This window comes from Hemibagrus wyckioides, linkage group LG08 (genome assembly GCF_019097595.1).
Source record: "Hemibagrus wyckioides isolate EC202008001 linkage group LG08, SWU_Hwy_1.0, whole genome shotgun sequence".
NCBI lineage: Eukaryota > Metazoa > Chordata > Actinopteri > Siluriformes > Bagridae > Hemibagrus > Hemibagrus wyckioides.
Window position 1 is genome coordinate 3,768,086 of NC_080717.1, and position 22,809 is coordinate 3,790,894.

The 22,809-nt window shown below is 37.5% G+C and overlaps 2 protein-coding genes across 2 annotated transcripts; both read right to left on the minus strand.

Annotated features, from left to right (window-relative positions):
- Window positions 1-10,303: 10,303 nt before the first annotated feature.
- On the minus strand, window positions 10,304-14,995 carry LOC131358091 (uncharacterized). The gene is made up of 6 exons (XM_058397616.1): window positions 14,711-14,995; window positions 14,261-14,608; window positions 12,967-13,311; window positions 12,668-12,781; window positions 10,984-11,027; window positions 10,304-10,866 (listed from the first exon to the last, which is right to left on the minus strand). Exons 1-6 carry the CDS (start codon window positions 14,829-14,831, stop codon window positions 10,741-10,743), a joined length of 1,098 nt encoding a protein of 365 aa, XP_058253599.1. The 5' UTR covers window positions 14,832-14,995; the 3' UTR covers window positions 10,304-10,740.
- A 4,280-nt stretch (window positions 14,996-19,275) lies between these two features.
- LOC131358097 (uncharacterized) lies at window positions 19,276-22,686 on the minus strand. Its single transcript, XM_058397623.1, has 6 exons — window positions 22,432-22,686; window positions 21,983-22,330; window positions 20,684-21,019; window positions 20,471-20,590; window positions 20,209-20,249; window positions 19,276-19,930 (listed from the first exon to the last, which is right to left on the minus strand). Exons 1-6 carry the CDS (start codon window positions 22,472-22,474, stop codon window positions 19,814-19,816), a joined length of 1,005 nt encoding a protein of 334 aa, XP_058253606.1. The 5' UTR covers window positions 22,475-22,686; the 3' UTR covers window positions 19,276-19,813.
- Window positions 22,687-22,809: the final 123 nt, after the last annotated feature.

Below are 22,809 nucleotides of genomic sequence, written 5' to 3' on the forward strand. Positions count from 1 at the left end.
CCACATTTTCCATTCTGACATTCAATCTTTGCTTGATGCAAAACCAAAATGTGGTGTAGATATAGATACCATGTGCTTGTTTTCATGTCTGTTTTCAACATCCAATCACACTTATTTTCTGGGGCATGCTCAGTACAGCCCACCTGTATTATAAATATACAAATTCAAACAAGGCTTCAAGCAGATTTATACTCCGTTGACAACTCATGTACAAACATTATAATTTCTGAGACTATAAAAAATGACTGGTTTTTGGAATATAGTTTTGATCTTCAGCACTGTGTGTAAGTAGTATCTCCAATCTTCATTCATTTTCATCTAGATTCTGGCATATTTTGAATTGTGAACAAAATTTAGAAGTAAAAGTAACTTCACATTTTTATTTGTTTAAGTTTGTGTTTAATAATAACATTATAATATTATTAACCCATTAATGTGTTTATTTTAATTTATAGTCCAAGCTGGTAGACGATGGGTTACTGCACAAACCCTCAAAGAGCCACCAGTTTATCAGCCTGATGAAGAGCTCAGTGTGAATATTGGAGACTCGGCTACTCTGCAGTGTTGTATTTTAAAAAATGAATTCAGGTTGATGGGCTTGTTTAAGCAACCAAACAGAAAAAAACCTCAGATTATTGTCACGTTCTTTAAAACTTCTGGAGAAACATTTCACAATGGATTCCCAAAGTCTCGTTTCCAAATAGAAAGATTGTCAAACTGCTTCAATATGATTATTGTAAACACCACTCAGTCTGATGAAGCCATGTACTACTGTGTAGTGATAAAACCTGAGCATTTGATTGGGGACTTATTTAAAAATTAAAGGTACGATTTCCAATAGAACTGATTAAAACTAAAACCAATAAAACTTTCTGAAAGTTTGATTGTGATAACTGGTTTAATATAGTGATATTTTCCCTTATTACCATTAGCATGTTCATCCTAGAAGACACAATGTTATTTATGTTATTTTACATGAAATGCTATTTAAAATGTTTTTTTTTTCTTTCAAGAATGCCGTTACAGACTTTTATTAAGTGAATGATGCTAAATGTTTATAGGTGATCATGTTACTACTGCTTCTAAACCAGCTCTAAGTGATAATTCAGGGGTGTGTGAACCAACACTGCATGGAAACAACACTAACATGAACACACAAGACAGGTAAGATGCAGCATAATTAACCAATAAATAATTATTCTGAATTAATAAAGAATAATTTGCTAAAAAAAAAAAAAAAAAAAAAATAAATAAATAAATAAATAATTTGAATTAGATTTCTACATTGGACAGTGATCGGTTTGGGAACGGCTTTGAGTTTGTGCACACTTCTGGTTTTCTGTCTCGCTTATTTCATACTGAGGAGAAAAAACCCTGATAAAAGTAAGTGCTTTTATCATCAGATAATAATTACATTTAAGTTACATTTTGTTAAAATAACTAAATAAGTAGTTCCATTAGTATTCCTAAACTAATAGTGAACACTTCTATGGAAGATTCCAGGAATGAGGCAGGTACATGTATACTGCTATTTACAATATAATTTATAGTATATTACTTTAAACAGTTCACTTAGCTTTATTTATTTATTTATTTATTTATTTATTTATTTATTTATTTATTTATTTATTTAAATTTTCAGGAATTTGAAGCTGAAACAGTGATTTATGCAGCTGTACAGTTCACCAAGAGGAAAGCAAACGCTGAGAAAACAAAACCTGGCTTATGGGAGGATTGCGTGTACTCTAGTGTGAAATAAAATGTTTTTATTTGACATTAATGATCACAGCTTTGCCTTTTCTACATATTTTAAAGCACTTTATTTTTTATTGTTTTTATTATTATTGTTTGTGTGTATGTTTTTATACATCTTATATGAACTCTATTTTCTACTTATCCTAAATTTGTGACTATACTGGATTATTAAAATGTTGTGTTGTTTCCAGTGGTTTGTTTTAGTTGTTGGTTTTCTATTGAGGTAGATAGAAACTACTAAAATAGATTTTATTAAAGCTCACATACTTGCAGGAATTAAATAAGCCCAAAACTTTAGCAAGCAAGTTTTTATTTTCAAAATTTTAGCAGTGACTATACAATAGACTCTAAATGTGTGCTTCATTAAAAGTGACTGCATGTCTTCAGTGATGCATTTACTGTCGGACTTTAACTATTTCTCAGTTCACTTTTACTCTCTAATTCTAGAAGTATATTTCTTGAATTTCTTGAATCTTGGAATTGTTCATACAGTTACTCAAAAACCTTTGAATGCTAAAAATACCAAAAGAATATTTTTGCACAAAGCTAAATGTTATAGCATGTGTTTTGTACATCGTTAGAGCAGTTAGCCACAAGATCAGGAAATGAAACTTTTGTCCCTACACCATGTTTACTCTCATTCTACTCACTCATTACCATCAGGTCATTTTATCAGTCCATCTACCACATAGTTCACTTTGTAAGTGGAGAATAACTGACTGTTTTGCACAATCATCTGAAAATTAGCTAAGCTAAAATTAGCTCTAAAGTCTTTATAAACTAATAACCTGGAAGTCAACTTTGACCCAAGTGCAGTTCAATATTCGGGCAATGGCTCCTTCCAGTGGGGTGGAGGAAAAACCACAGGCAGACTTGTCACAATACACCATAAACACCAGGAACACCTCCTTGTTTTCTTCTTCTTTGTGCCTACTGGAAGTCAGTAATGAGGAAGGGGTTTGGAATATAATTCTAAGGGACCCATGTTCTTTCTTCTGTACTGTATCCCTTATGTCAAGTCAAGTCAAGTCAAGAAGCTTTATTGTCATTTCAACCACATATAGCTGATGCAGTACATAGTGCAACAACACAGAGCTAAGGACAGAACGTTTGCTCTAGCTACATAAAGTGCAACGCATGCAACCAGGTGCAAACAGTGAGGTGTGGTGTAAATGTCTATAATAGAGGGGAGAGAGACTCCAGTGAACTTCCCAGCTGTCCTCACTATACGCTGCAGGGTCTTGTGATCCGAGATTCCCAAAACAGGCAGTGATGCAGCTGCTCAGGATGCTCTCGATGGTTCCTCTGTAGAACATGGTCAGGATGGGGATAGGGAGGGTGTCTCTGTAGGAAGCAGACGTTGCTGGGCTTTCTTGGCGATGGAGCTGGTGTTGAGTAACCAGGTGAAGTTCTCTGCCAGATGAACACCAAGGAATTTGGTGAAAATGAATTCAGGTTGATGGGCTTGTTTAAGCAACCAAACAGAAAAAAACCTCAGATTATTGTCACGTTCTTTAAAACTTCTGGAGAAACATTTCACAATGGATTCCCAAAGTCTCGTTTCCAAATAGAAAGATTGTCAAACTGCTTCAATATGATTATTGTAAACACCACTCAGTCTGATGAAGCCATGTACTACTGTGTAGTGATAAAACCTGAGCATTTGATTGGGGACTTATTTAAAAATTAAAGGTACGATTTCCAATAGAACTGATTAAAACTAAAACCAATAAAACTTTCTGAAAGTTTGATTGTGATAACTGGTTTAATATAGTGATATTTTCCCTTATTACCATTAGCATGTTCATCCTAGAAGACACGATGTTATTTATGTTATTTTACATGAAATGCTATTTAAAATGTTTTTTTTTTTTCTTTCAAGAATGCCATTACAGACTTTTATTAAGTGAATGATGGTAAATGTTTATAGGTGATCATGTTACTACTGCTTCTAAACCAGCTCTAAGTGATAATTCAGGGGTGTGTGAACCAACACTGCATGGAAACAACACTAACATGAACACACAAGACAGGTAAGATGCAGCATAATTAACCAATAAATAATTATTCTGAATTAATAAAGAATAATTTGCTAAAAAAAAAAATAAATAAATAAATAAATAAATAAATAAATAAATAATTTGAATTAGATTTCTACATTGGACAGTGATCGGTTTGGGAACGGCTTTGAGTTTGTGCACACTTCTGGTTTTCTGTCTCGCTTATTTCATACTGAGGAGAAAAAACCCTGATAAAAGTAAGTGCTTTTATCATCAGATAATAATTACATTTAAGTTACATTTTGTTAAAATAACTAAATAAGTAGTTCCATTAGTATTCCTAAACTAATAGTGAACACTTCTAACTGACTGTTTTGCACAATCATCTGAAAATTAGCTAAGCTAAAATTAGCTCTAAAGTCTTTATAAACTAATAACCTGGAAGTCAACTTTGACCCAAGTGCAGTTCAATATTCGGGCAATGGCTCCTTCCAGTGGGGTGGAGGAAAAACCACAGGCAGACTTGTCACAATACACCATAAACACCAGGAACACCTCCTTGTTTTCTTCTTCTTTGTGCCTACTGGAAGTCAGTAATGAGGAAGGGGTTTGGAATATAATTCTAAGGGACCCATGTTCTTTCTTCTGTACTGTATCCCTTATGTCAAGTCAAGTCAAGTCAAGAAGCTTTATTGTCATTTCAACCACATATAGCTGATGCAGTACATAGTGCAACAACACAGAGCTAAGGACAGAACGTTTGCTCTAGCTACATAAAGTGCAACGCGTGCAACCAGGTGCAAACAGTGAGGTGTGGTGTAAATGTCTATAATAGAGGGGAGAGAGACTCCAGTGAACTTCCCAGCTGTCCTCACTATACGCTGCAGGGTCTTGCGATCCGAGATTCCCAAAACAGGCAGTGATGCAGCTGCTCAGGATGCTCTCGATGGTTCCTCTGTAGAACATGGTCAGGATGGGGATAGGGAGGGAGTCTCTGTAGGAAGCAGATGTTGCTGGGCTTTCTTGGCGATGGAGCTGGTGTTGAGTAACCAGGTGAAGTTCTCTGCCAGATGAACACCAAGGAATTTGGTGCTCTTCATGATCTCCACAGAGGATCCTTCAATGTACAACAGAGAATGGCCACTTTGTGCTCTTCTAAATTCAACAAAGATCTCTTTAGTTTTGTCGACATTCAGAAACAGATTGTTGACTTTACACCAAGCTGCTAGCTGTTGCAGCTCTTCTCTGTATGCTGACTCATCGTTTTTGACCCGAGTGCAGTTCAATATTCAGGCAAGGGCTCACTCTAGTGGGGCTGTAAATCCTGGTTAAAGAAGCTGTTAGAATCTGCTGGTAGTTGTTTAAATGCTGCAGTTACTCTTACCAGATGCTAGTAGGCAGAAGAGATGCATGCTGGAGTCAGTATAGGGATTGTTGAACTTTCTTGACAAGGAAAGATGTGTTGAAGGTTCATTTGAGGCTTTCAGCAATGTGCATGACCAGGAGCTACAGTCAGGATTTAAAGTCAGATGATCCGATGATGGTTCATGGAACATGTTCTGTTCCCTGTCTCCTGAGATCTCTTTTGGTGATGATGAGAACTTTTACTGAGCTGTTTGTATTTTATTAATCAAATGACGAGATTAGTAGTTAGAATCTTCAATGTCTGCAGTGTCTCAGACGGATGTAAATAGCTGTAATTGTAATGGCAATAAATTTCCAAATTAGGTAGCAATTTGTCTACATGGGGGCACGCATGGACGCAGCGGCTAGAGGCTCTCCACAACCGTGCACTTTCTTGTGTTTTTATTTGTATTTTCAGTTGTTTTTTGTCCCTTTTTGCCATGGCTATGTCTACAGCAAACAAGACTTGATAGGTATAGGATTACAGTCAAAAATGGAAATAACCTGGGCCTATACAAGGACTCACAATATCCCACGGGAAATAGCGAGACCACCGGGAGCACCGTGGATTGTTTTTGGGTCAAGAAGGCGACGGAGGCGGCGCAGAGAGAGAAAACAAAAGCGGGGATGCAGAGCAGGCTCACTAGCTCAGCTGAGGAAGCAACCACGCAAACCTCCGCTACCTTCTTCTATCTTCCTCACTAACACCAGATCCCTCGCAAACAAAATTGATGAGTTACAGTCACAGATCGCCACCTCGTCACCTAGAGTCATCTAGAACCACCTCGTCCGTGAGTGCTGTCTGCTGATTGTGACGGAATCCTGGCTACACCCGCAAATCCCCAACGCTACGGTGGAGCTAGCAGTCCGGAGTATACATTGCCAGGACCGCAACAAAGCCTCCGGTAAGAGCAGAGGAGGGGGCTCTGTGTGTATGTGTTTGAGAACTGGTGCTCGCATAGCAAAATAATAGACAGCCACTGTTCACCGGACTTAGAGGCCATGTCTGTCCAGTGCAGACCGTTTTATCTGCCACAAGAGCTAACGGTGGTCATTGTTACAGCTGTCACAACAGATGGCACATCCTGATGGTGTACACATCATTGCCGGGGATTTTAACCAAGCATGCTTAAAGACTGTGCTCCCCAAATTCTATCAACATGTCAAGTGTCCAACTAGGGGGGGAAACACACTTGACCATGTCTACTCTAACATTAACCATGCCTACAAAGCTAAACCCCTTCCTCACCTAGGAAAATCCAACCATCTCTCCCTGTTTCTCATCCCAACCTACACATCCCTTAGGAAGAGATCAAAACCAACCAGTCAAACCATCAGAAGCTGGCCTGACAATGCTCTCTCACAGCTTCAAGACTGTTTTGCCTGTACGGATTGGAGCATATTCAAACAACAGGACTTGGAGACATATACAGAGACTGTACTTTGCTACATAAGCACATGTGTAGGAAATGTCACAGTGGACAAACGCATCCGGATTTTCTCAAACAGGAAACCCTGGATGACAAGCGAAGTCCAGATGCTGATCAGAGCTCGTAACGTGGCCTTCCAGTCAGGGGAGGCATCAAATGCGCCAAGGAGTCGTATAGGAGGAGGATGGAGGGCTACCTCACAGACAACGACCCAGGGCTGATGTGGAGGGGCTTACAGGCCCTGACCAACTACAAAGGCCAGGGCCCAACAAACATGGCCAGCAGCAGCACGCTGGCAGAGGAGCTTAACAGCTACTTTGCTCGCTTTGAGACCACCAGACACCGGCACCTGCACACACTGCACCACAACGACTCCGACTCCGACTCCAACTCCACACCTCTCTCTTTCCATGAATATGAGGTGAGGAGGATGCTGAGAGCAGTAAACCCCAGGAAAGCTGCTGGACCTGACGGCATCCCGGGTGCAGTGGTTAAAGTGTGCGCAGATCAGTTGGCAGGGATACTCACCAAGTTGTTTAATCTCTCCCTGACACATGCCATTGTCCTGCATCGCCTGAAGGCTGCCACCATTATCCCCATCGCAAAAAAAAAAAACAAACATAGACAGTCTCAATGATTACAGACCCATAGCCCTTACATCCGTCATCATGAAGTGTTTTGAGTGACTAATCTCTCAGCACATCAGAGACTGTCTTCCGCCCTCTTTTGACTACCACCAGTTTGCTTATAGAGCAAACCGATCCACGGAGGACGCTGTCGCCATTACAATTCATACAGCGCTGTGTCATCTAGAAACCCAAAAGAGCTATGTGAGGATGCTTCTCGTGGACTACAGCTCAGCGTTCAATACCATCATCCCAGACATACTGGTCGCCAAATTGTCCACTCTTCAGGTCCCCTCCCCCACCTGCACCTGGATTAAACACTTCCTCACAAACAGACCACAGTCTGTCTGACTCAGCCCCTACCCCTCCACCATGCTCACACTCAGCACTGGATCCCCTCAGGGCTGTGTGCTGAGCCCTCTATTATATGCCCTGTACACCTATGACTGTACTCCATCCCACCTAAACAACACTATCATCAAGTTTGCGGATGATACCACCGTGGTTGGGCTCATCTCCGGAGGGGATGAGACGGCATACAGGGCTGAAGTAGAGAACCTGTCCGCTTGGTGCTCATGGAATAATCTGACACTGAATGTACATAAAACTAAAGAACTAATTATGGACTTCAGGAAAAACAGACAGGACCATGCCCCCCTTCTCATCAATGGAGAACGTGTGGAAACTGTCTCCAAAATCAGATTCCTGGGCACCCACATCTCGGCTGACCTCTCCTGGACTCCCAACATCAAGGCCTTGGTGAAGAAAGCTCAGCAGCGGGTGCATTTCCTGCGGGTCCTCAGGAAGGACAACGTGGACAAAAAGCTGCTGATGGCTTTCTATCACGCCTCCGTGGAGAGCACACTGACATACTGTTTGGGTGTGTGGTATGCAGGCTCCACATCTGAGGACAGGAAAACTGTGCAGAGGGTGATAAACACAGCTCAAAAAATCATCGGCTGCCCTCTGCCCCCCCTAGATGACATATCCAGGTCCCGCTGCCTCAGGAAAATCAAGGCCATCGCAGGAGACTCCTCACATCCTGCTCATCACCTGTTTGACCTGTTGCCGTCAGGACGGTGTTTCAGGTCAATAAAGTCTCGCACCACCAGACTAACAAACAGCTTCTTTCCCTGGGCCATCCGGACTGCAAATAATCACTAATCACTGAACACTCACACACACACATTTTACACACCCTACCTCATTAAATGTATGTATTGTATTGTAAATTTGGTATGCTCTTTTTAATTGTTTATTAGATTAACTATTTATTTGCATCTTATCCATTTCATTCAATGCACTGGTTTTGAGAAGAGTAACCACAGTTTCGTTGTACTCTTGTTCAATGACAATAAAGTCTATTCTATTCTATTCAGTGCAGTGAGAGATATTTAGACTATTGAAGGAAGTATCCTGAGGCAGCAGTGGAATTCATGAGGTGTTCTTTATGTTTATGTCTATCTGATAAGAACAAATTTGGTGGTATAGGCATCTACTCCACAGGTACCCAATCTTATCTGCTTTGGGTTTGTGCACACTTCTGATTTTCTGCCTCACTTATTACATACTGAGTAGCAGAAAATGTGATAAAAGTAAGTGCTTTTATGTTCAGATAAAATTCCTTTAGTTTTGTTAAACCATCTAAATAAATGTATTCCTATATTAATAGGGAAAACGTCTATTGAAGATTCTTTAGGAATGATGCAGGTATGTGTGCAAGACAATAAAGTATTTATTTTATACCAATATATACATATTTGATTAATTCAGTATTTTCTGTAGACATTAAAATGTCTACATTACTCATGCATGAGACTTGCTACTGATTACTGTTCACTTCTTATGTATATCATGAGTATGTTACATTAATATGCTGTTACTTACACTATAATTGTCATTTATATAGCTAGTATTCTCAGGTTTGTATAATTTATTTTATTTTAATTTTTTTATTTAAATTTGATTTCCTTTCAGATTCAGAGATCTGATGCTGAAACGCTGAATTATGCAGCTTTGCAATTCACCAAGAAGAAAGCTAAAACCTGGCTTATCAGAAGATTGTGTATACTCTAATGTGAGATAAACCTGTATGTTTTTAGGTAACAGTAATGATGTTTTAATTCTGTACACGTTAGAGCACTTGTTTTTTAAGTGTTCAATGTTTAAAAAATGAATAATGATCAATGATAAAACAAAAATATATTTGTATGTGCCTACCATTGTCTGTTTTATTTATTTTGTTTACACTGCTTCAATAAACTCTGTTTTGCTGATCCTAAATTTAAAGTTATATACACCTCCAGTGTCCTGGTTTTGAGTCTCACTCCCGCTCACAGTGTGTGTGGAGTTTGCATGTTCTCCCCCTGCTTAGTGGGTTTCCTCCAGGTGCTCCGGTTTCCTCCCACAGTCCAAAGACATGCTTCTAGGCTGATTGGAGTCTCTAAATTGGCCGTAGTGTGTGTGTGTGCCCTGCAATGGGTTGGCACTCTGTCCAGGGTGTATCCTGCCTTAATGCACGAAGACGCCTGAGATAGGTACAGTACAGGCTCCCCATCACCTGAGGATAGACCGAATAAGCGGTACAGACAATAAAATGAAATGAAATGAAAAATAGAGAGGGTTACAGGATAGTAGGGACATAAAACTGTCAAAAGGAGAAAAAAAAGACACACAAAAAAGTTTTCATTAAAATTTAACTGCTAGCAGAAAATAAATAAGCCAAACATTTTAGCAGGCAAAAATCAAAAAGTAAGGTTTTAATCAGTTTTTATCTATCTATCTATCTATCTATCTATCTATCTATCTATCTATCTATCTATCTATCTATCTATCTATCTATCTATCTATCTATTTTTAGACGGTAATGAGTCTCTAAATGTGTGCTTAATTAAAAGTGAATGCATGTCTTTATTGATGGTAATCAGAAACATCTTTCCGGTGTTCTCTTGAGAGAAAAGATAATCTTGCGAATAAATAAATCTTTAAAAGAATGCTTTAAAAATATAAAACTACATGTTTTATATATTTACATATATTTACATATATAAACTAAACTTTATATATATAAAACTACATGTTGTGCATTGTTAGCCACAAGATCAGGAAATGAAACTTTTGTCCCTACACCTCTTGTTTACTCTCATTCTACTCACTCATTACCATCAGGTCAGTTTATCAGTCCATCTACCACATAGTTCACTTTGTAAGTGTAAAGTTACTCACTGTTTTACACAACTGTCTGAAAATCTGTTAAGCTAGACTTAGTTCTGAATACGCATTACGCTAATTTTAATATTAATGCCTTACTATGTGACCTTGAAAATGATTTAATGTGCATAAAAAGTGTGCTGTGAGTACAAGTGTGTTGGTGTTTTGACACATAGACACCACACAAAGAGAATGTTTGATGGCTGTGCTGAATTTTACACATAGAATTACACAAAAATAGTCATACAGATTAAAACACACAAACTTTGCTTCTGAAAAATGAATCTAATGAATAAATTATATTAGAAATATAATCTAGGGGGCAGTCGAGACTTCAGAATAAACACACTCTTGAGGTTTTTCTCTCTTTTTGGTCACTCTTTTGGTATTCTTCTTACTGAAATGTAAAGAAGTGTAAGTCAGCTCCTCTGTATCAGCACCCTGTGGGAACAAACAAAAAAACTTCATTTTAAATCACAGAGATCTGAATTATGAGAGAGAAAATTAGAGGTTTGCTTAAATAATAAGATAATTTGGGTACAATTTATAATTAATTACCAGATTGCTGGGTTTTTCTACCACAGAATCTTGTTGAGGTTTCACTGTAGAGAGAGAAACAAATATACTTGTTGTCTTTGGTCACATTTTTGTCACTCTTTTATTCTCTGAGTTCAAAAATAAATGTATAAATTTGATGAAAACTGTCATGTGAATGCTGGAATCACAGTCAAACTACAGCTCCCAGAGTACAGCACGGACTACAAAAATAGCTGTAAAGTACTACAGCACACATCCATTACAGACTCTCTCATGGTCACATTCACCTGATTACTGATCACCTGGACTCAATTACATCACAGCCACACTCACAGTATAAAAATGACTTTCAGTTTACACTCACACAGAGGTATATGCTCTGTGTTTGCTTCCACCAGGTATTATTAAGCCATTGTATATTATTATTATTTTCTTGTCTTTATTATTTTGATTTTGTTTTCTAATTGGCAGCTGGGAGGGGAAGTGACTGGTAGAGTTGTGACAGTTTCCTGGATTTTTTTTCCCCCTCGACTTGATCTTGCCTGACCTGGTTTATGCTGTTTGTTGATCTCCTGACCTGCCTGAATCTTGACCCTGTCATTAAATCTCATCTTTCATTTGAGGGCAAAGATTATTATTTAACTTTTAGCCTTCACTTGCCTCCTTGTCTGCATACCTGACATGGGGATTGTGTTAGCTTAGTGAATAAGACTTTGGAATACTGATTGGCAGGTTGCTCGAATCCTAGGTCCCACAAGCTGCCACTGCTGGACCCTTGAGCAAGGCCCTTAACCCTCAGTTGCCCAGTATAAAATAAAAGAAATTGTGAGTTGCCCTGGGTAAGGGTATCTGCCAAATGCCATAGATGAAAACAAAGCTATTTTAATTATATTTTACATTTTATTAGACTGTCCTTTGGGCAGCATGGTGGCTTAGTAGTTATCACTGTTGCATCACAGCAAGAAGGTCCACAATTTGGTCCACAATCACAACAGCATACACATAAAAAAAATAAAATAAAAAAAAAACACAACAGATTTCAATACGGTGACAATTTTTTTCCTCGAAAAAAATAAGTACAGGCTGTACAATGCTGTATTCCTGTACAATCATTAAGAGAATAATTAGCAGCCAGGTTTTACTAATGAAATGCACAAGATTAATCACCAGAAAGTGTGACTACCTCTCTAAACACATAACCTTGGGCAGTTTGGTGTTCTGGAGGTGTGGGTAGAAATAATAGAAAGGACATGTCATTACCCCAGAGAAGCAATCGTTGCTTTTTACCGATCTTAGATGGGATATAAGGGTTATAATCTTCAAACAATTTAAAATTCACCATTCTGCAGTAAGAAGAATTGTTTGCAATTCAAGAGCCTTTAGGACAGTTCCCATTCGTGCCAGGAGTGGGTGTCTCAGCAAATTTAATGTATAATGTTCAGAGATATAAAGAAAAGATCAAGAACTGCATTATGTAAAGTACAGGCTTCTGCTAGAACAAGTATTGCTTTAATGAAAGGGTGCTACGTTTATGCCACTTTTGCTATAGCTCTGAACATTTGATAAATAGTTTTGCATAAATATTCACCCCACTTTTTAGGGCACATTATTTGTCATGAATCTGAACAAAAGATAAACTAATAATACTGAAGTTAATAGAAAAAAAAATATTTCCATATGTTATTTAAATATTTTATAGACTCACCTCTGGATTTGTCACAGTTTCTCAATTTATAGATTATAAAAGCTTGAGTAAAGATCACAACCACACACACGGCCACCACAGTGACGTAGATGACTTCAGGACCTAACGATCTCCCTGCAGTTCAATAAATATCATAATAATGAATATGTACATTACAAGTGATATAACAGCTATTAATGTAGACATAAAATATAACATTGTAAGAGTCTAAGCATTTAAAACTGCTGAACATGTTCTTAAATCTCAAACTTTTGAAGATGAAATTACAGAATGCAAAAAAAGAGATTTTTTTCACTAACCAGAGTTCTCCAGCTGTATTCGTGTCCCATTTCCAAATATGATCTTCCCACACAGGACCACAGCGCAGTAGTAAGTTCCAGTATCATTGAGGCTGAGGATGTTCTTGGTGAAGTTGTACACACAGGTGTGTGTAGAAGAGCCGCTCTCACACTGATGGCTGCTGTTGTGATGAGTGTAAATGATTTGAGGATGGGATTGTGGTGGAGCAGCTCTGAACCAGAGCACTTGGAGTTCTGCTGCTCTGCTCTCAGAGAGAACCGAGCACTGCAGAGTCACTGAGGCTCCTGCAGGAACCGAGTCCGACACGCTGCGCTGTGACACCGTGAAAGTTACATCTCTGTCTTCTGGTCAGTGTGAAACAGACAGAGTGAGATCTTGGCTCGCTTTATATATTTCCACTAGTTAGCATTTAGGAGAATACAATTTATCATTACAAGGCCTAAACACTATCAAATAACTAACGTTTGTTATTTGGTAAATTATTTTTATTTGATATTGTTAATATTGATTGCGACTTCAGTTAATTTATCCTAACCAAGGCAAGATTCTGTTATTTCTTTTAATTGCATACATTTTACTTGTAATTCTATGTTTTTATGATAAAGGGGCATTTCACCATGTTATGCCCTACAATTACACTTGAATACAAATATATACTGTACATGTACATGTGAGCATTATGTGGGAAGCTACAGTACATGACCTACATGTGTAAAGTGAACATAAGAATATTAAAAAAAAGTCATCATGAACTGCATGAAAACTGACCTTGAATTAATTTATTACTTACTTACTTAATAAATGAATAAATAAATAAATAAATAAATAAATAAATAAATAAATAAATAAATAAATAGAAAAAAGTAGAATGCAATGTTTCCCCATTTTGTTTTAACCTAAATTTGGTTTATAAACGTAACAAAAAAAAATCAGTATTAATATTATCTTTTTTTACTAAAAAGAAATACAGACTATAGTTCCATAAAAGTGTATTTTTTCTTCAGTAACATCCACTAATATTTAATTATTTCCAAATATCAATTCCAATACTGTTTGTCAATTAAGCATAGTGTATGGACAAACTGCAAAATAACACTTTGTGCACAAATGGATTATATAGATATATTCCTCATTATAAATTTGTTTGCTAACCGCAATAGTGTTTGTCAGTTAAATGTAATGTATGTTTAATTTGCAAAACAACACTTTAGATATTTAGAAATTCTAAGATGAGCCTAAATTAGTTCTAAATATATATCCCTGTTTTTGTAAAGATTTGATTTGTTGAATTACCTTCTACAGCCAAGAACGTTCCACTTGATAATATAAAATTCTCCCAGCTAAATTTTCCACAGAAGTAAAATCCTCTGTCTTCTTTTTTAATATGTGGAATTGTCAGAGAAATGCTGTTATCAGTCTCCTCCAGTTGAAATCCTGACTTCTCAAAATTGGGAAACATTTTGAAATCATTATAGATTGACCTTACTCCCACTTTTTGAGGCATTTCTCCAAATATTTGCTTGAACCAAACCACATGTTCAGTCTTAGGATTGTCTCCAAATGGGCATTTAAGAGTAACAGGTTCTCTGGATTTCAATGAGAGAAACGATGGTCTGGAAAAATCCATAGCTTTAGCTGGAGCTAGAAAATGAATAAAATTATAAGTAATGCAAAAATATATGAAATAGTAGATTTAACACATGTATTTATAATCTGTTTAAATTTGGTGTCTTTAACACTTACATATTGTGTTGAGAAATAAAATAATTGTCCAGATTGAAGTCATCCTCAGAGGTGAAATGATACACAGGTTGAAAAAATAGTCAAATGAGGAAAGCACATGTTTTATACTAGAGAATTTCATCTGATTGGCTGAGCTACAAGTCACCAGTCCTCTTTCTATTTCCTTTCTATTTGCATGTTTCTATTTTTGGAACACATTTTGAACACCAGACGTCTGTGGTGGAAAAAAACTACAAAACCTATTCAGGTAGAAGTGGTGTTACTTTTCACAGAACTTTTGTGTCATCTTTTCTTTTTATTCAGGTAAAATCACATGTATGCATTAACTTAAACTAAATGGAGGAGTGATTGTAGAAACGCTCAAAAAAGTTTATATTAAAAATAAGATAAAGTAAAACCATCTATTTTGAAATGTTGGCATTTTACTTTGATAATTACAAAAGTATTTTAGTAAAAAAATCTGTAAAAAAAGTTTATTCCTCTGTTTGTTTTGACTAAGTACTTTATCTTGAGGTAAAATGTTTACATTTTTCAACAAGTTTTCAGGACAGACAATATTACATTTTTTATTTGTTTGTTTGTTTCTTGGTCACATGAAAAGTTGCATTTTCCAATCTGCTTAGTTCTGACCAAAAAAAAAAAAAAAACTCTGAGAGCCGAGGACTCTACATGTGGTTTATTTTATATCTAAGTTCTTCTAGTATTTGGTCTTCCAGAAGTACAAAGTTACTTGAGACACCTTCTCATGATTAAACCACAGACTCATGCAACTACACATGCAAAGAAAAACCCCATCATTGGGGGTTGGGGTCAGAGCACAGGGTCAGCCATGATGCAGCACCCCTGGAGCAGGGTGAGTTGGGGGCTTGCTCAAGGGCTCAGTGGTGGCAGTTTGGTGGTGCTGGGGCTTGAATCCCGATCTTCTGGTTAACAACCCAGAGCCTTAACCACTTGAGCCACCACCACCTACAGTACAGAGTTGAAGAATCGAACCCCAGTCTTATGAGTGACAGGTGGAACTACTGTCCATTATACTAACGAGGAGTTATATTTAGATATATTTCTGATTAGTGTAAAAAAACATAATAACATATTAAATGACAGAATTTAGTTCCAGTGATCTAGTCCACTATTTGTGCATCTTGCCCCACTAAACTTTCTTCCAACTTGCCAACTTTTTCTTGGCAACTATGCCCATGAGGCCAGCTAACCTGAGTTTCCTACACAGACTGTCTGTGCAGACTATTTTCTCTCTTGTTTTATTCAATGATGCAGCCAATTCAGTAGCAGTGAGCTATCTGTTTCTCAAGGAGGAAACTCATAAGTACTTGTCTTCTTGGGAAGATGTGCTCTTGGGCCTTTCACTGCATCATCTGTCCTGATTGGCTCCAAAAGAATAACCAGATAAGCATAGCAGGGTCAAAACACACTGGCTAACAGTGGAAACAAAAAAAAAGCTTGGTTTGCAGAAAAGTCCAACAATACTTTGCATGGTACTTTGCATACTTCCCACGAGGGCTCCCACTGGGAGTGTGTGGTGGTGCAGGTGTCGCCATTCCCCAAGATGATGTTCTTCACCATGGTTGCCCTTGGAGCTAGTCTGTTCAGGTGTGTGTGCTGGATCTCAGCCATGAGCAAAGGGCCTTCTATATCACCTGCATTAACCCAGGATGTCAGGTCAGGGCTGTAACCCTCCCAGTCAACAAGGAACTGGAGGCACCCCCCCCCTTTCAGAATTCAAGTTTGTATTTACAATGTAAGCATGGGAACCATCCACTTAAAGGGGTGGAAAAGTCATAGCATCGGCATTGTTAGTGTTGGGGTTTGACAGGAGACAGCTTAAGGAGGGAAGAATGGAATGTGGGGGATATGCAATAGCTGGGTGGCAGTTGCAGGCGGTAGGTCACTGGGTTGATTTGCCTCGGAACCTTGAAAGGACATATCTGAGACTTTCCTACATGGTAGTGCAGTGCCCATCAGGCTTGGCTGGGTTCAGTCTTTTGGCACATTTAATTCTCTAAATTTTTATAGTCTGTTATGACTTGGAATGAACAGCATGTTCCCTCTACTTTTCAAGGTCCTTTTTGCTCCCAATTGCTTATGTCATAGTTAGCTTTGGCCAGGGAGAGTTTTCAGGAAAGGAATGTGCAGGGGTAGAGTTTCCTAGGTGTACCATGCCACTAAGAAAATACTGCCCCTACAGTATACCACTGTAAAAGGCATCCACCTTCACTATATAGGAGAGGTTGGGTCTGGATGACACAGGATGGGAGCCATGGTGAAGCTCTGTTTTAGTTGCTCAAAGGCCCTTGGTGCCATCTCAGTCCACTGGAGCCTCTTGGGCTTTCTGAGGTGCAGGGTGGTGAAAGGGGAGGTCACTGAGCTATAATTGTGGGTGAACCACCTGTAGAAGTTTGTATACCTGAGGAACCATTTCAGTTCTTTGATATTTGTGGGGTTTGGTCGTTTTCTCACCACTTTTATGTTGCTTGATTCTATTTCTACCATGTGGTACCTAATAACATACCCAAGGAAGGTTATAGTGATCTGGTGAAATTCACCCTTTTTTATTAGGTGACTAAGTACCTGGCAAACATTCTAGACATGGATTTCAAAGTCTTTGGAACAAATGAGTATGTTGTCTTTGTAGACAATCATGAAATGGTTCAATAAGTCCTGGACAATTTAATTTACAAAGGGTCCAAAAACTGCTGCCACATTAGTTAGCCCATATGTCATGATTAATACTCTTAGTGGCCCCTGGTAGTGAGTGAATTTGGATCTTTGTTGTATGGAAAGGTAAGGCTTGGCTCATGTAGAGGCAGTGACATAACTAGCTGATGAGCTCCTTATGCTGCCATGAGATCAGCAGGTCATGGGCACTGAGCCACAGGAACCCCAATATAATGGGGTCACCCAGGGAGGTGACCACATAAAACACAAGTTCTTCCACATGGTATAATGCAATCTGGATATTGAAAAGAATGGTCTTTTGGGTGATAAATCCATCCTCAATTGGTGGTCATCTATAGCCATGACCCTTAGGGGCATGATGCATGGTACTGTTGGCAAGTGGAGCTCCTTGACCAGCTGTAGGTGGATAACATAGATTGCTGAACCATAGTCCACCAGAGCAGACCAATGGGTTTTGTGCCCGTGGAGCCTGGAACCAGTAGCTGTAGGATGTAAGGACAGGAAGACAGATTTAAACAGGCAGCTCATTAGTGGATTATGTCAGGGGTGGGAGTAAGGAAAGGGCTGATTAGGCGGTGGCAGGGAGAATTCCTCAGGAGTTTGTCAAGATGGACAGTTAGGGTTATGTACCTTCCGAGGTTGATGTCCTTGTCCTTGCAGGCTAGTTCTTGCTGTAGTTGGGGGTTGAGTCCTTCCCCAAAGATGCTTTCAATGCTGTGTCGTTTTGTGAACTGTTCAAAAACACGTTTTATCTAAAACTTCGCATTACACATCAAGGAGAGGAACTCGTGGCCTACCAGGAACATCTAGCAGTCTACAAGCTATCAACACTTACCTGGTACAATTTCTTCAGGATTCTCCTGCACCACAGCCTGAACCAGGCAAAATGGCCCTTCCAAAAAAATTGGACTGCTCAGCAGACCAAGTCTGGGGGACCCTTTATCAATGAGAAATCTTTTACACATCAACCAGAGGCCAATGGTACCAACTCTAGCAAATGTGCGTTTATGTTGTATTCACTCATGGGGAGTCAGATCCGCAGATCACCTCATATAGCTATTTTTTCAAGCTCATATGCAAAGTCTTTGACTAGGTGGGAAGGATGTGTCTGCACAGCTGCTACAACTGTGCCATGGCCTCAACTCAGCCACAGACTATAACATTTTAGTGGTCCATGTTTAATCAGATGTTATTATTTTCTTACCAGGAAGTATGTCATATACAGTATGTGCTTACAAGCAGTAAAACTCAAAACCTTAAAACGATGAGCATCTAGAAATGTTGTGTTCCTTTACAGAACACTATTGAGTCTCTGTTCTTCAAGATCCCAAGCTCATTTACCCAAGCTCTCCATAGCCATGAAAAGCACAGAAGTCATTTTCTACGAAGTGCTCAGTTCTAGGTTTATATATTGTGGAATTCTAGGAGATGTTATTTTAGAATGGGAAGTTACTTCATGGGTATGATAAGAATTTTGGAAGCATTTGAATCTTGACATTAATCTATCTTCAGGTTATGAGGCTAATTCAAGTTACTGGTAGAACGTCTAAGCCAAGAAATATGGAGTCTCCTGAGGACTTCCTACACTACTCACTGAGCAATCACAATGTTCTGTATTTCCCCAATCGGTATCCTTACTTAAGACACCCTGAACATTAAAGGTCTGCACTCATTTCAGTCTCTACTCTAGATAGATAGATAGATAGATAGATAGATAGATAGATAGATAGATAGAGAGATAGGTGCATTTACAATTGTAATTTTTTTCGGCCTTGCTATTACACAAAGCTCATAAACTCACACCACACACCTGCAGACGTCACATTCGTTCAGAGAGAATGATTTTCATGTTTTGCAACACCTTGTGGTTAACTTGCTGCTATTTTTGGTGTCTTCTAGTTTCCTAGAACAGCGTTACACTGGACACCAGATGCTAGTATTGAAAATTCACAGTAATGCAGCATCACAATAAACCACAAAACAGTCAGTGGGCCTCAGTTATCTTTTAACAGAGAGAGTAAAGTGTATAACTCTTTTCATTAGTCACACTGAACTAAAAATTTCTACCAAATTTCCAAACATTTGGCTAGTTTTCCTTTTTAATCATAAGGATATGTTGTTAAATGTCAAATCAGACCAAAATGCTGTAGCAAACATGTTTTCACGATACATTTACATTTAGTCATGACCATAGGGTGTATAAAAGGGAAAAATCACAGAAATCAGACGAATAGAACTTTAATGTCTTCATGCAACAAGATGCTCTTTAAAACATGGACATCAGGAACACCCACACACACCTATGGACAATTTATCTTCACCAGTTCACCTACTACAATGTTTTTGAAAGGTCAGAGAAATCCAAGGAACTTGGAGGAAACTCAAAAGGACATGAAGATAACATAAGCTCTAAGAAACAGAAGAGTAAATCACTTCAGTATACACATTATCTTGAGCTCGCTCTGTCCTTCTTTGTCTTTTACTGATATGTGTGGCAACAAAACTCAGCTCCATGGCATCACGGTTCTGTGTGAATGGATATGAGGGAGTCATTTTGAATAAAAGATATTTAAATGAATGCAACCTTTAGCCTTATTTGAGCTGTATTAGATATTTCAGAATCTTTTTTCAGAATATTACAAGATTTAGGTTAAAAAAACAAACAAAACAGAACTCTGTGTTTAAAAAAATGATGAGGCTTCAGATGTATTCAGTGAGTTTGTTTGAAATTATATAAATATGGTGAAATAAATACAACTATGTTACTGTGGACTCTAATAGTGTGTAGGCCCAATACTAGTTACCTGATTTGCAGCTTTCTTTATTATCATTTCTTCAGATTTCACTGCAAAGATAAAGATTTTTTTAATTTTTAGATGCAGATTGAATTTTTTATGATTATTACTTCTATGTTTTATTAATCACATTATTATATTAAATTAAGTACAAATTAAATTAATATAAAGCTTGTAGACAATCAGAGAGTTCACTGGAATTGGATTGAGATCATATAAGAGCTGTTTGTAATACAAAATATCCAGATAAACAACCGTATTAAAGACTCACCAGTGAGATATTCACATTTTCTCCATGTACAGCTTGCAATATGAGCAAAAATCACAACCACACACATTCCCAAAGCTACAGCGAGGCTGATCACTACAGGATCCTCAGATCTTACTGAAACTAAAAATAATCAACATGTAGATATAAATTAATCAAAATAAACCAAAAACATGTGTTGAATATTAAACAGTTATATATTTATTGTTTTCTTACCCAGCTGTACTTGTGTCCCATTCCCAGATACGATCTTCCCACACAGGGCCACAGCGCAGTAGTAAGTTCCAGTATCACTGAGGCTGAGGATGTTCTTGGTGAAGTTGTACACACAGGTGTGTGTAGAGGAGCCGCTCTCACACTGATGGCTGCTGTTGTGATGAGTGTAAATGATTTGAGGATGGGATTGTGGTGGAGCAGCTCTGAACCAGAGCACTTGGAGTTCTGCTGCTCTGCTCTCAGAGAGAACCGAGCACTGCAGAGTCACTGAGGCTCCTGCAGGAACCGAGTCCGACACGCTGCGCTGTGACACCGTGAAAGTTACATCTCTGTCATCTGGTCAGTGTGAAACAGACAGAGTGAGATCTTGGCTCGCTTTATATATTTCCACTAGTTAGCATTTAGGAGAATACAATTTATCATTACAAGGCCTAAACACTATCAAATAACTAACGTTTGTTTTTTGGTAAATTATTTTTATTTGATATTGTTAATATTGATTGCGACTTCAGTTAATTTATCCTAACCAAGGCAAGATTCTGTTATTTCTTTTAATTACATACATTTGCCATTGTAATTCTATGTTTTTATGATAAAGGGGCATTTCACCATGTTATGCCCTACAACTACACTTGAATACAAATATATACTGTACATGTACATGTGAGCATTATGTGGGAAGCTACAGTACATGACCTACATGTGTAAAGTGAACATAAGAATATTAAAAAAAAAAGTCATCATAAACTGCATGAAAACTGACCTTGAATTAATTTATTACTTACTTACAAATATTTAAATAAATAAATAAATAAATAAATAAATAAATAAATAAATAAATAAATAAATAAATAGAAAAAAGAAATAAAAAAGTAGAATGCAAAGTTGCCCCATTTTTTTTAACCTAAATTTGGTTTATAAACGTAACAAAAAAATTAATATTAATATTATCTTTTTTTACTAAAAAGAAATACAGACTATAGTTCCATAAAAGTGTATTTTTTCTTCAGTAACATCCACTAATATTTAATTATTTCCAAATATCAATTCCAATACTGTTTGTCAATTAAGCATAGTGTATGGACAAACTGCAAAATAACACTTTGTACACAAATGGATTATATAGATATATTCCTCATTATAAATTTGTTTGCTAACCGCAATAGTGTTTGTCAGTTAAATGTAATGTATGTTTAATTTGCAAAACAACACTTTAGATATTTAGAAATTCTAAGATGAGCCTAAATTAGTTCTAAATATATATCCCTGTTTTTGTAAAGATTTGATTTGTTGAATTACCTTCTACAGCCAAGAACGTTCCACTTGATAATATAAAATTCTCCCAGCTAAATTTTCCACAGAAGTAAAATCCTCTGTCTTCTTTTTTTATATGTGGAATTGTTAGAGAAATGCTGTTATCAGTCTCCTCCAGTTGAAATCCTGACTTCTTAAAATTGGTAAACAGTTTGAAATCATTATAGATTGACCTTACTCCCACTTTTTGAGGCATTTCTCCAAATATTTGCTTGAACCAAACCACATGTTCAGTCTTAGGATTGTCTCCAAATGGGCATTTAAGAGTAACAGGTTCTCTGGATTTCAATGAGAGAAACGATGGTCTGGAAAAATCCAAAGTTTGAGCTGGAGCTAGAAAATTAATAAATTTTAAGTAATGCAAAAATATATGAAATAGTAGATTTAACACATGTATTTATAATCTGTTTAAATTTGGTGTCTTTAACACTTACATATTGTGTTGAGAAATAAAATAATTGTCCAGATTGAAGTCATCCTCAGAGCTGAAATGATACACAGGTCGAAAAAATAATCAAATGAGCAAAGCACTGGAGAACTGGAGAATTTATACTGGAGAATTTCATCTGATTGGCTACAAGTCACCAGTCCTCTTTCTATTTCCTTTCTATTTACGTTTCTATTTTTGGAACCTGTTTTGAGCACCAGACGTTTGTGGTGGCAAAAAAATACAAAACCTATTCAGGTAGAAGTGGTGTTACTTTCCATCTTGTCATCTTTTCTTTAAAGGTCAGAAAAATTTGTTTTTATTTATGTTATTCAAGTAAAATCATGAAAGAATTTAAACTAAATGGAGGAGTGACACATATTTT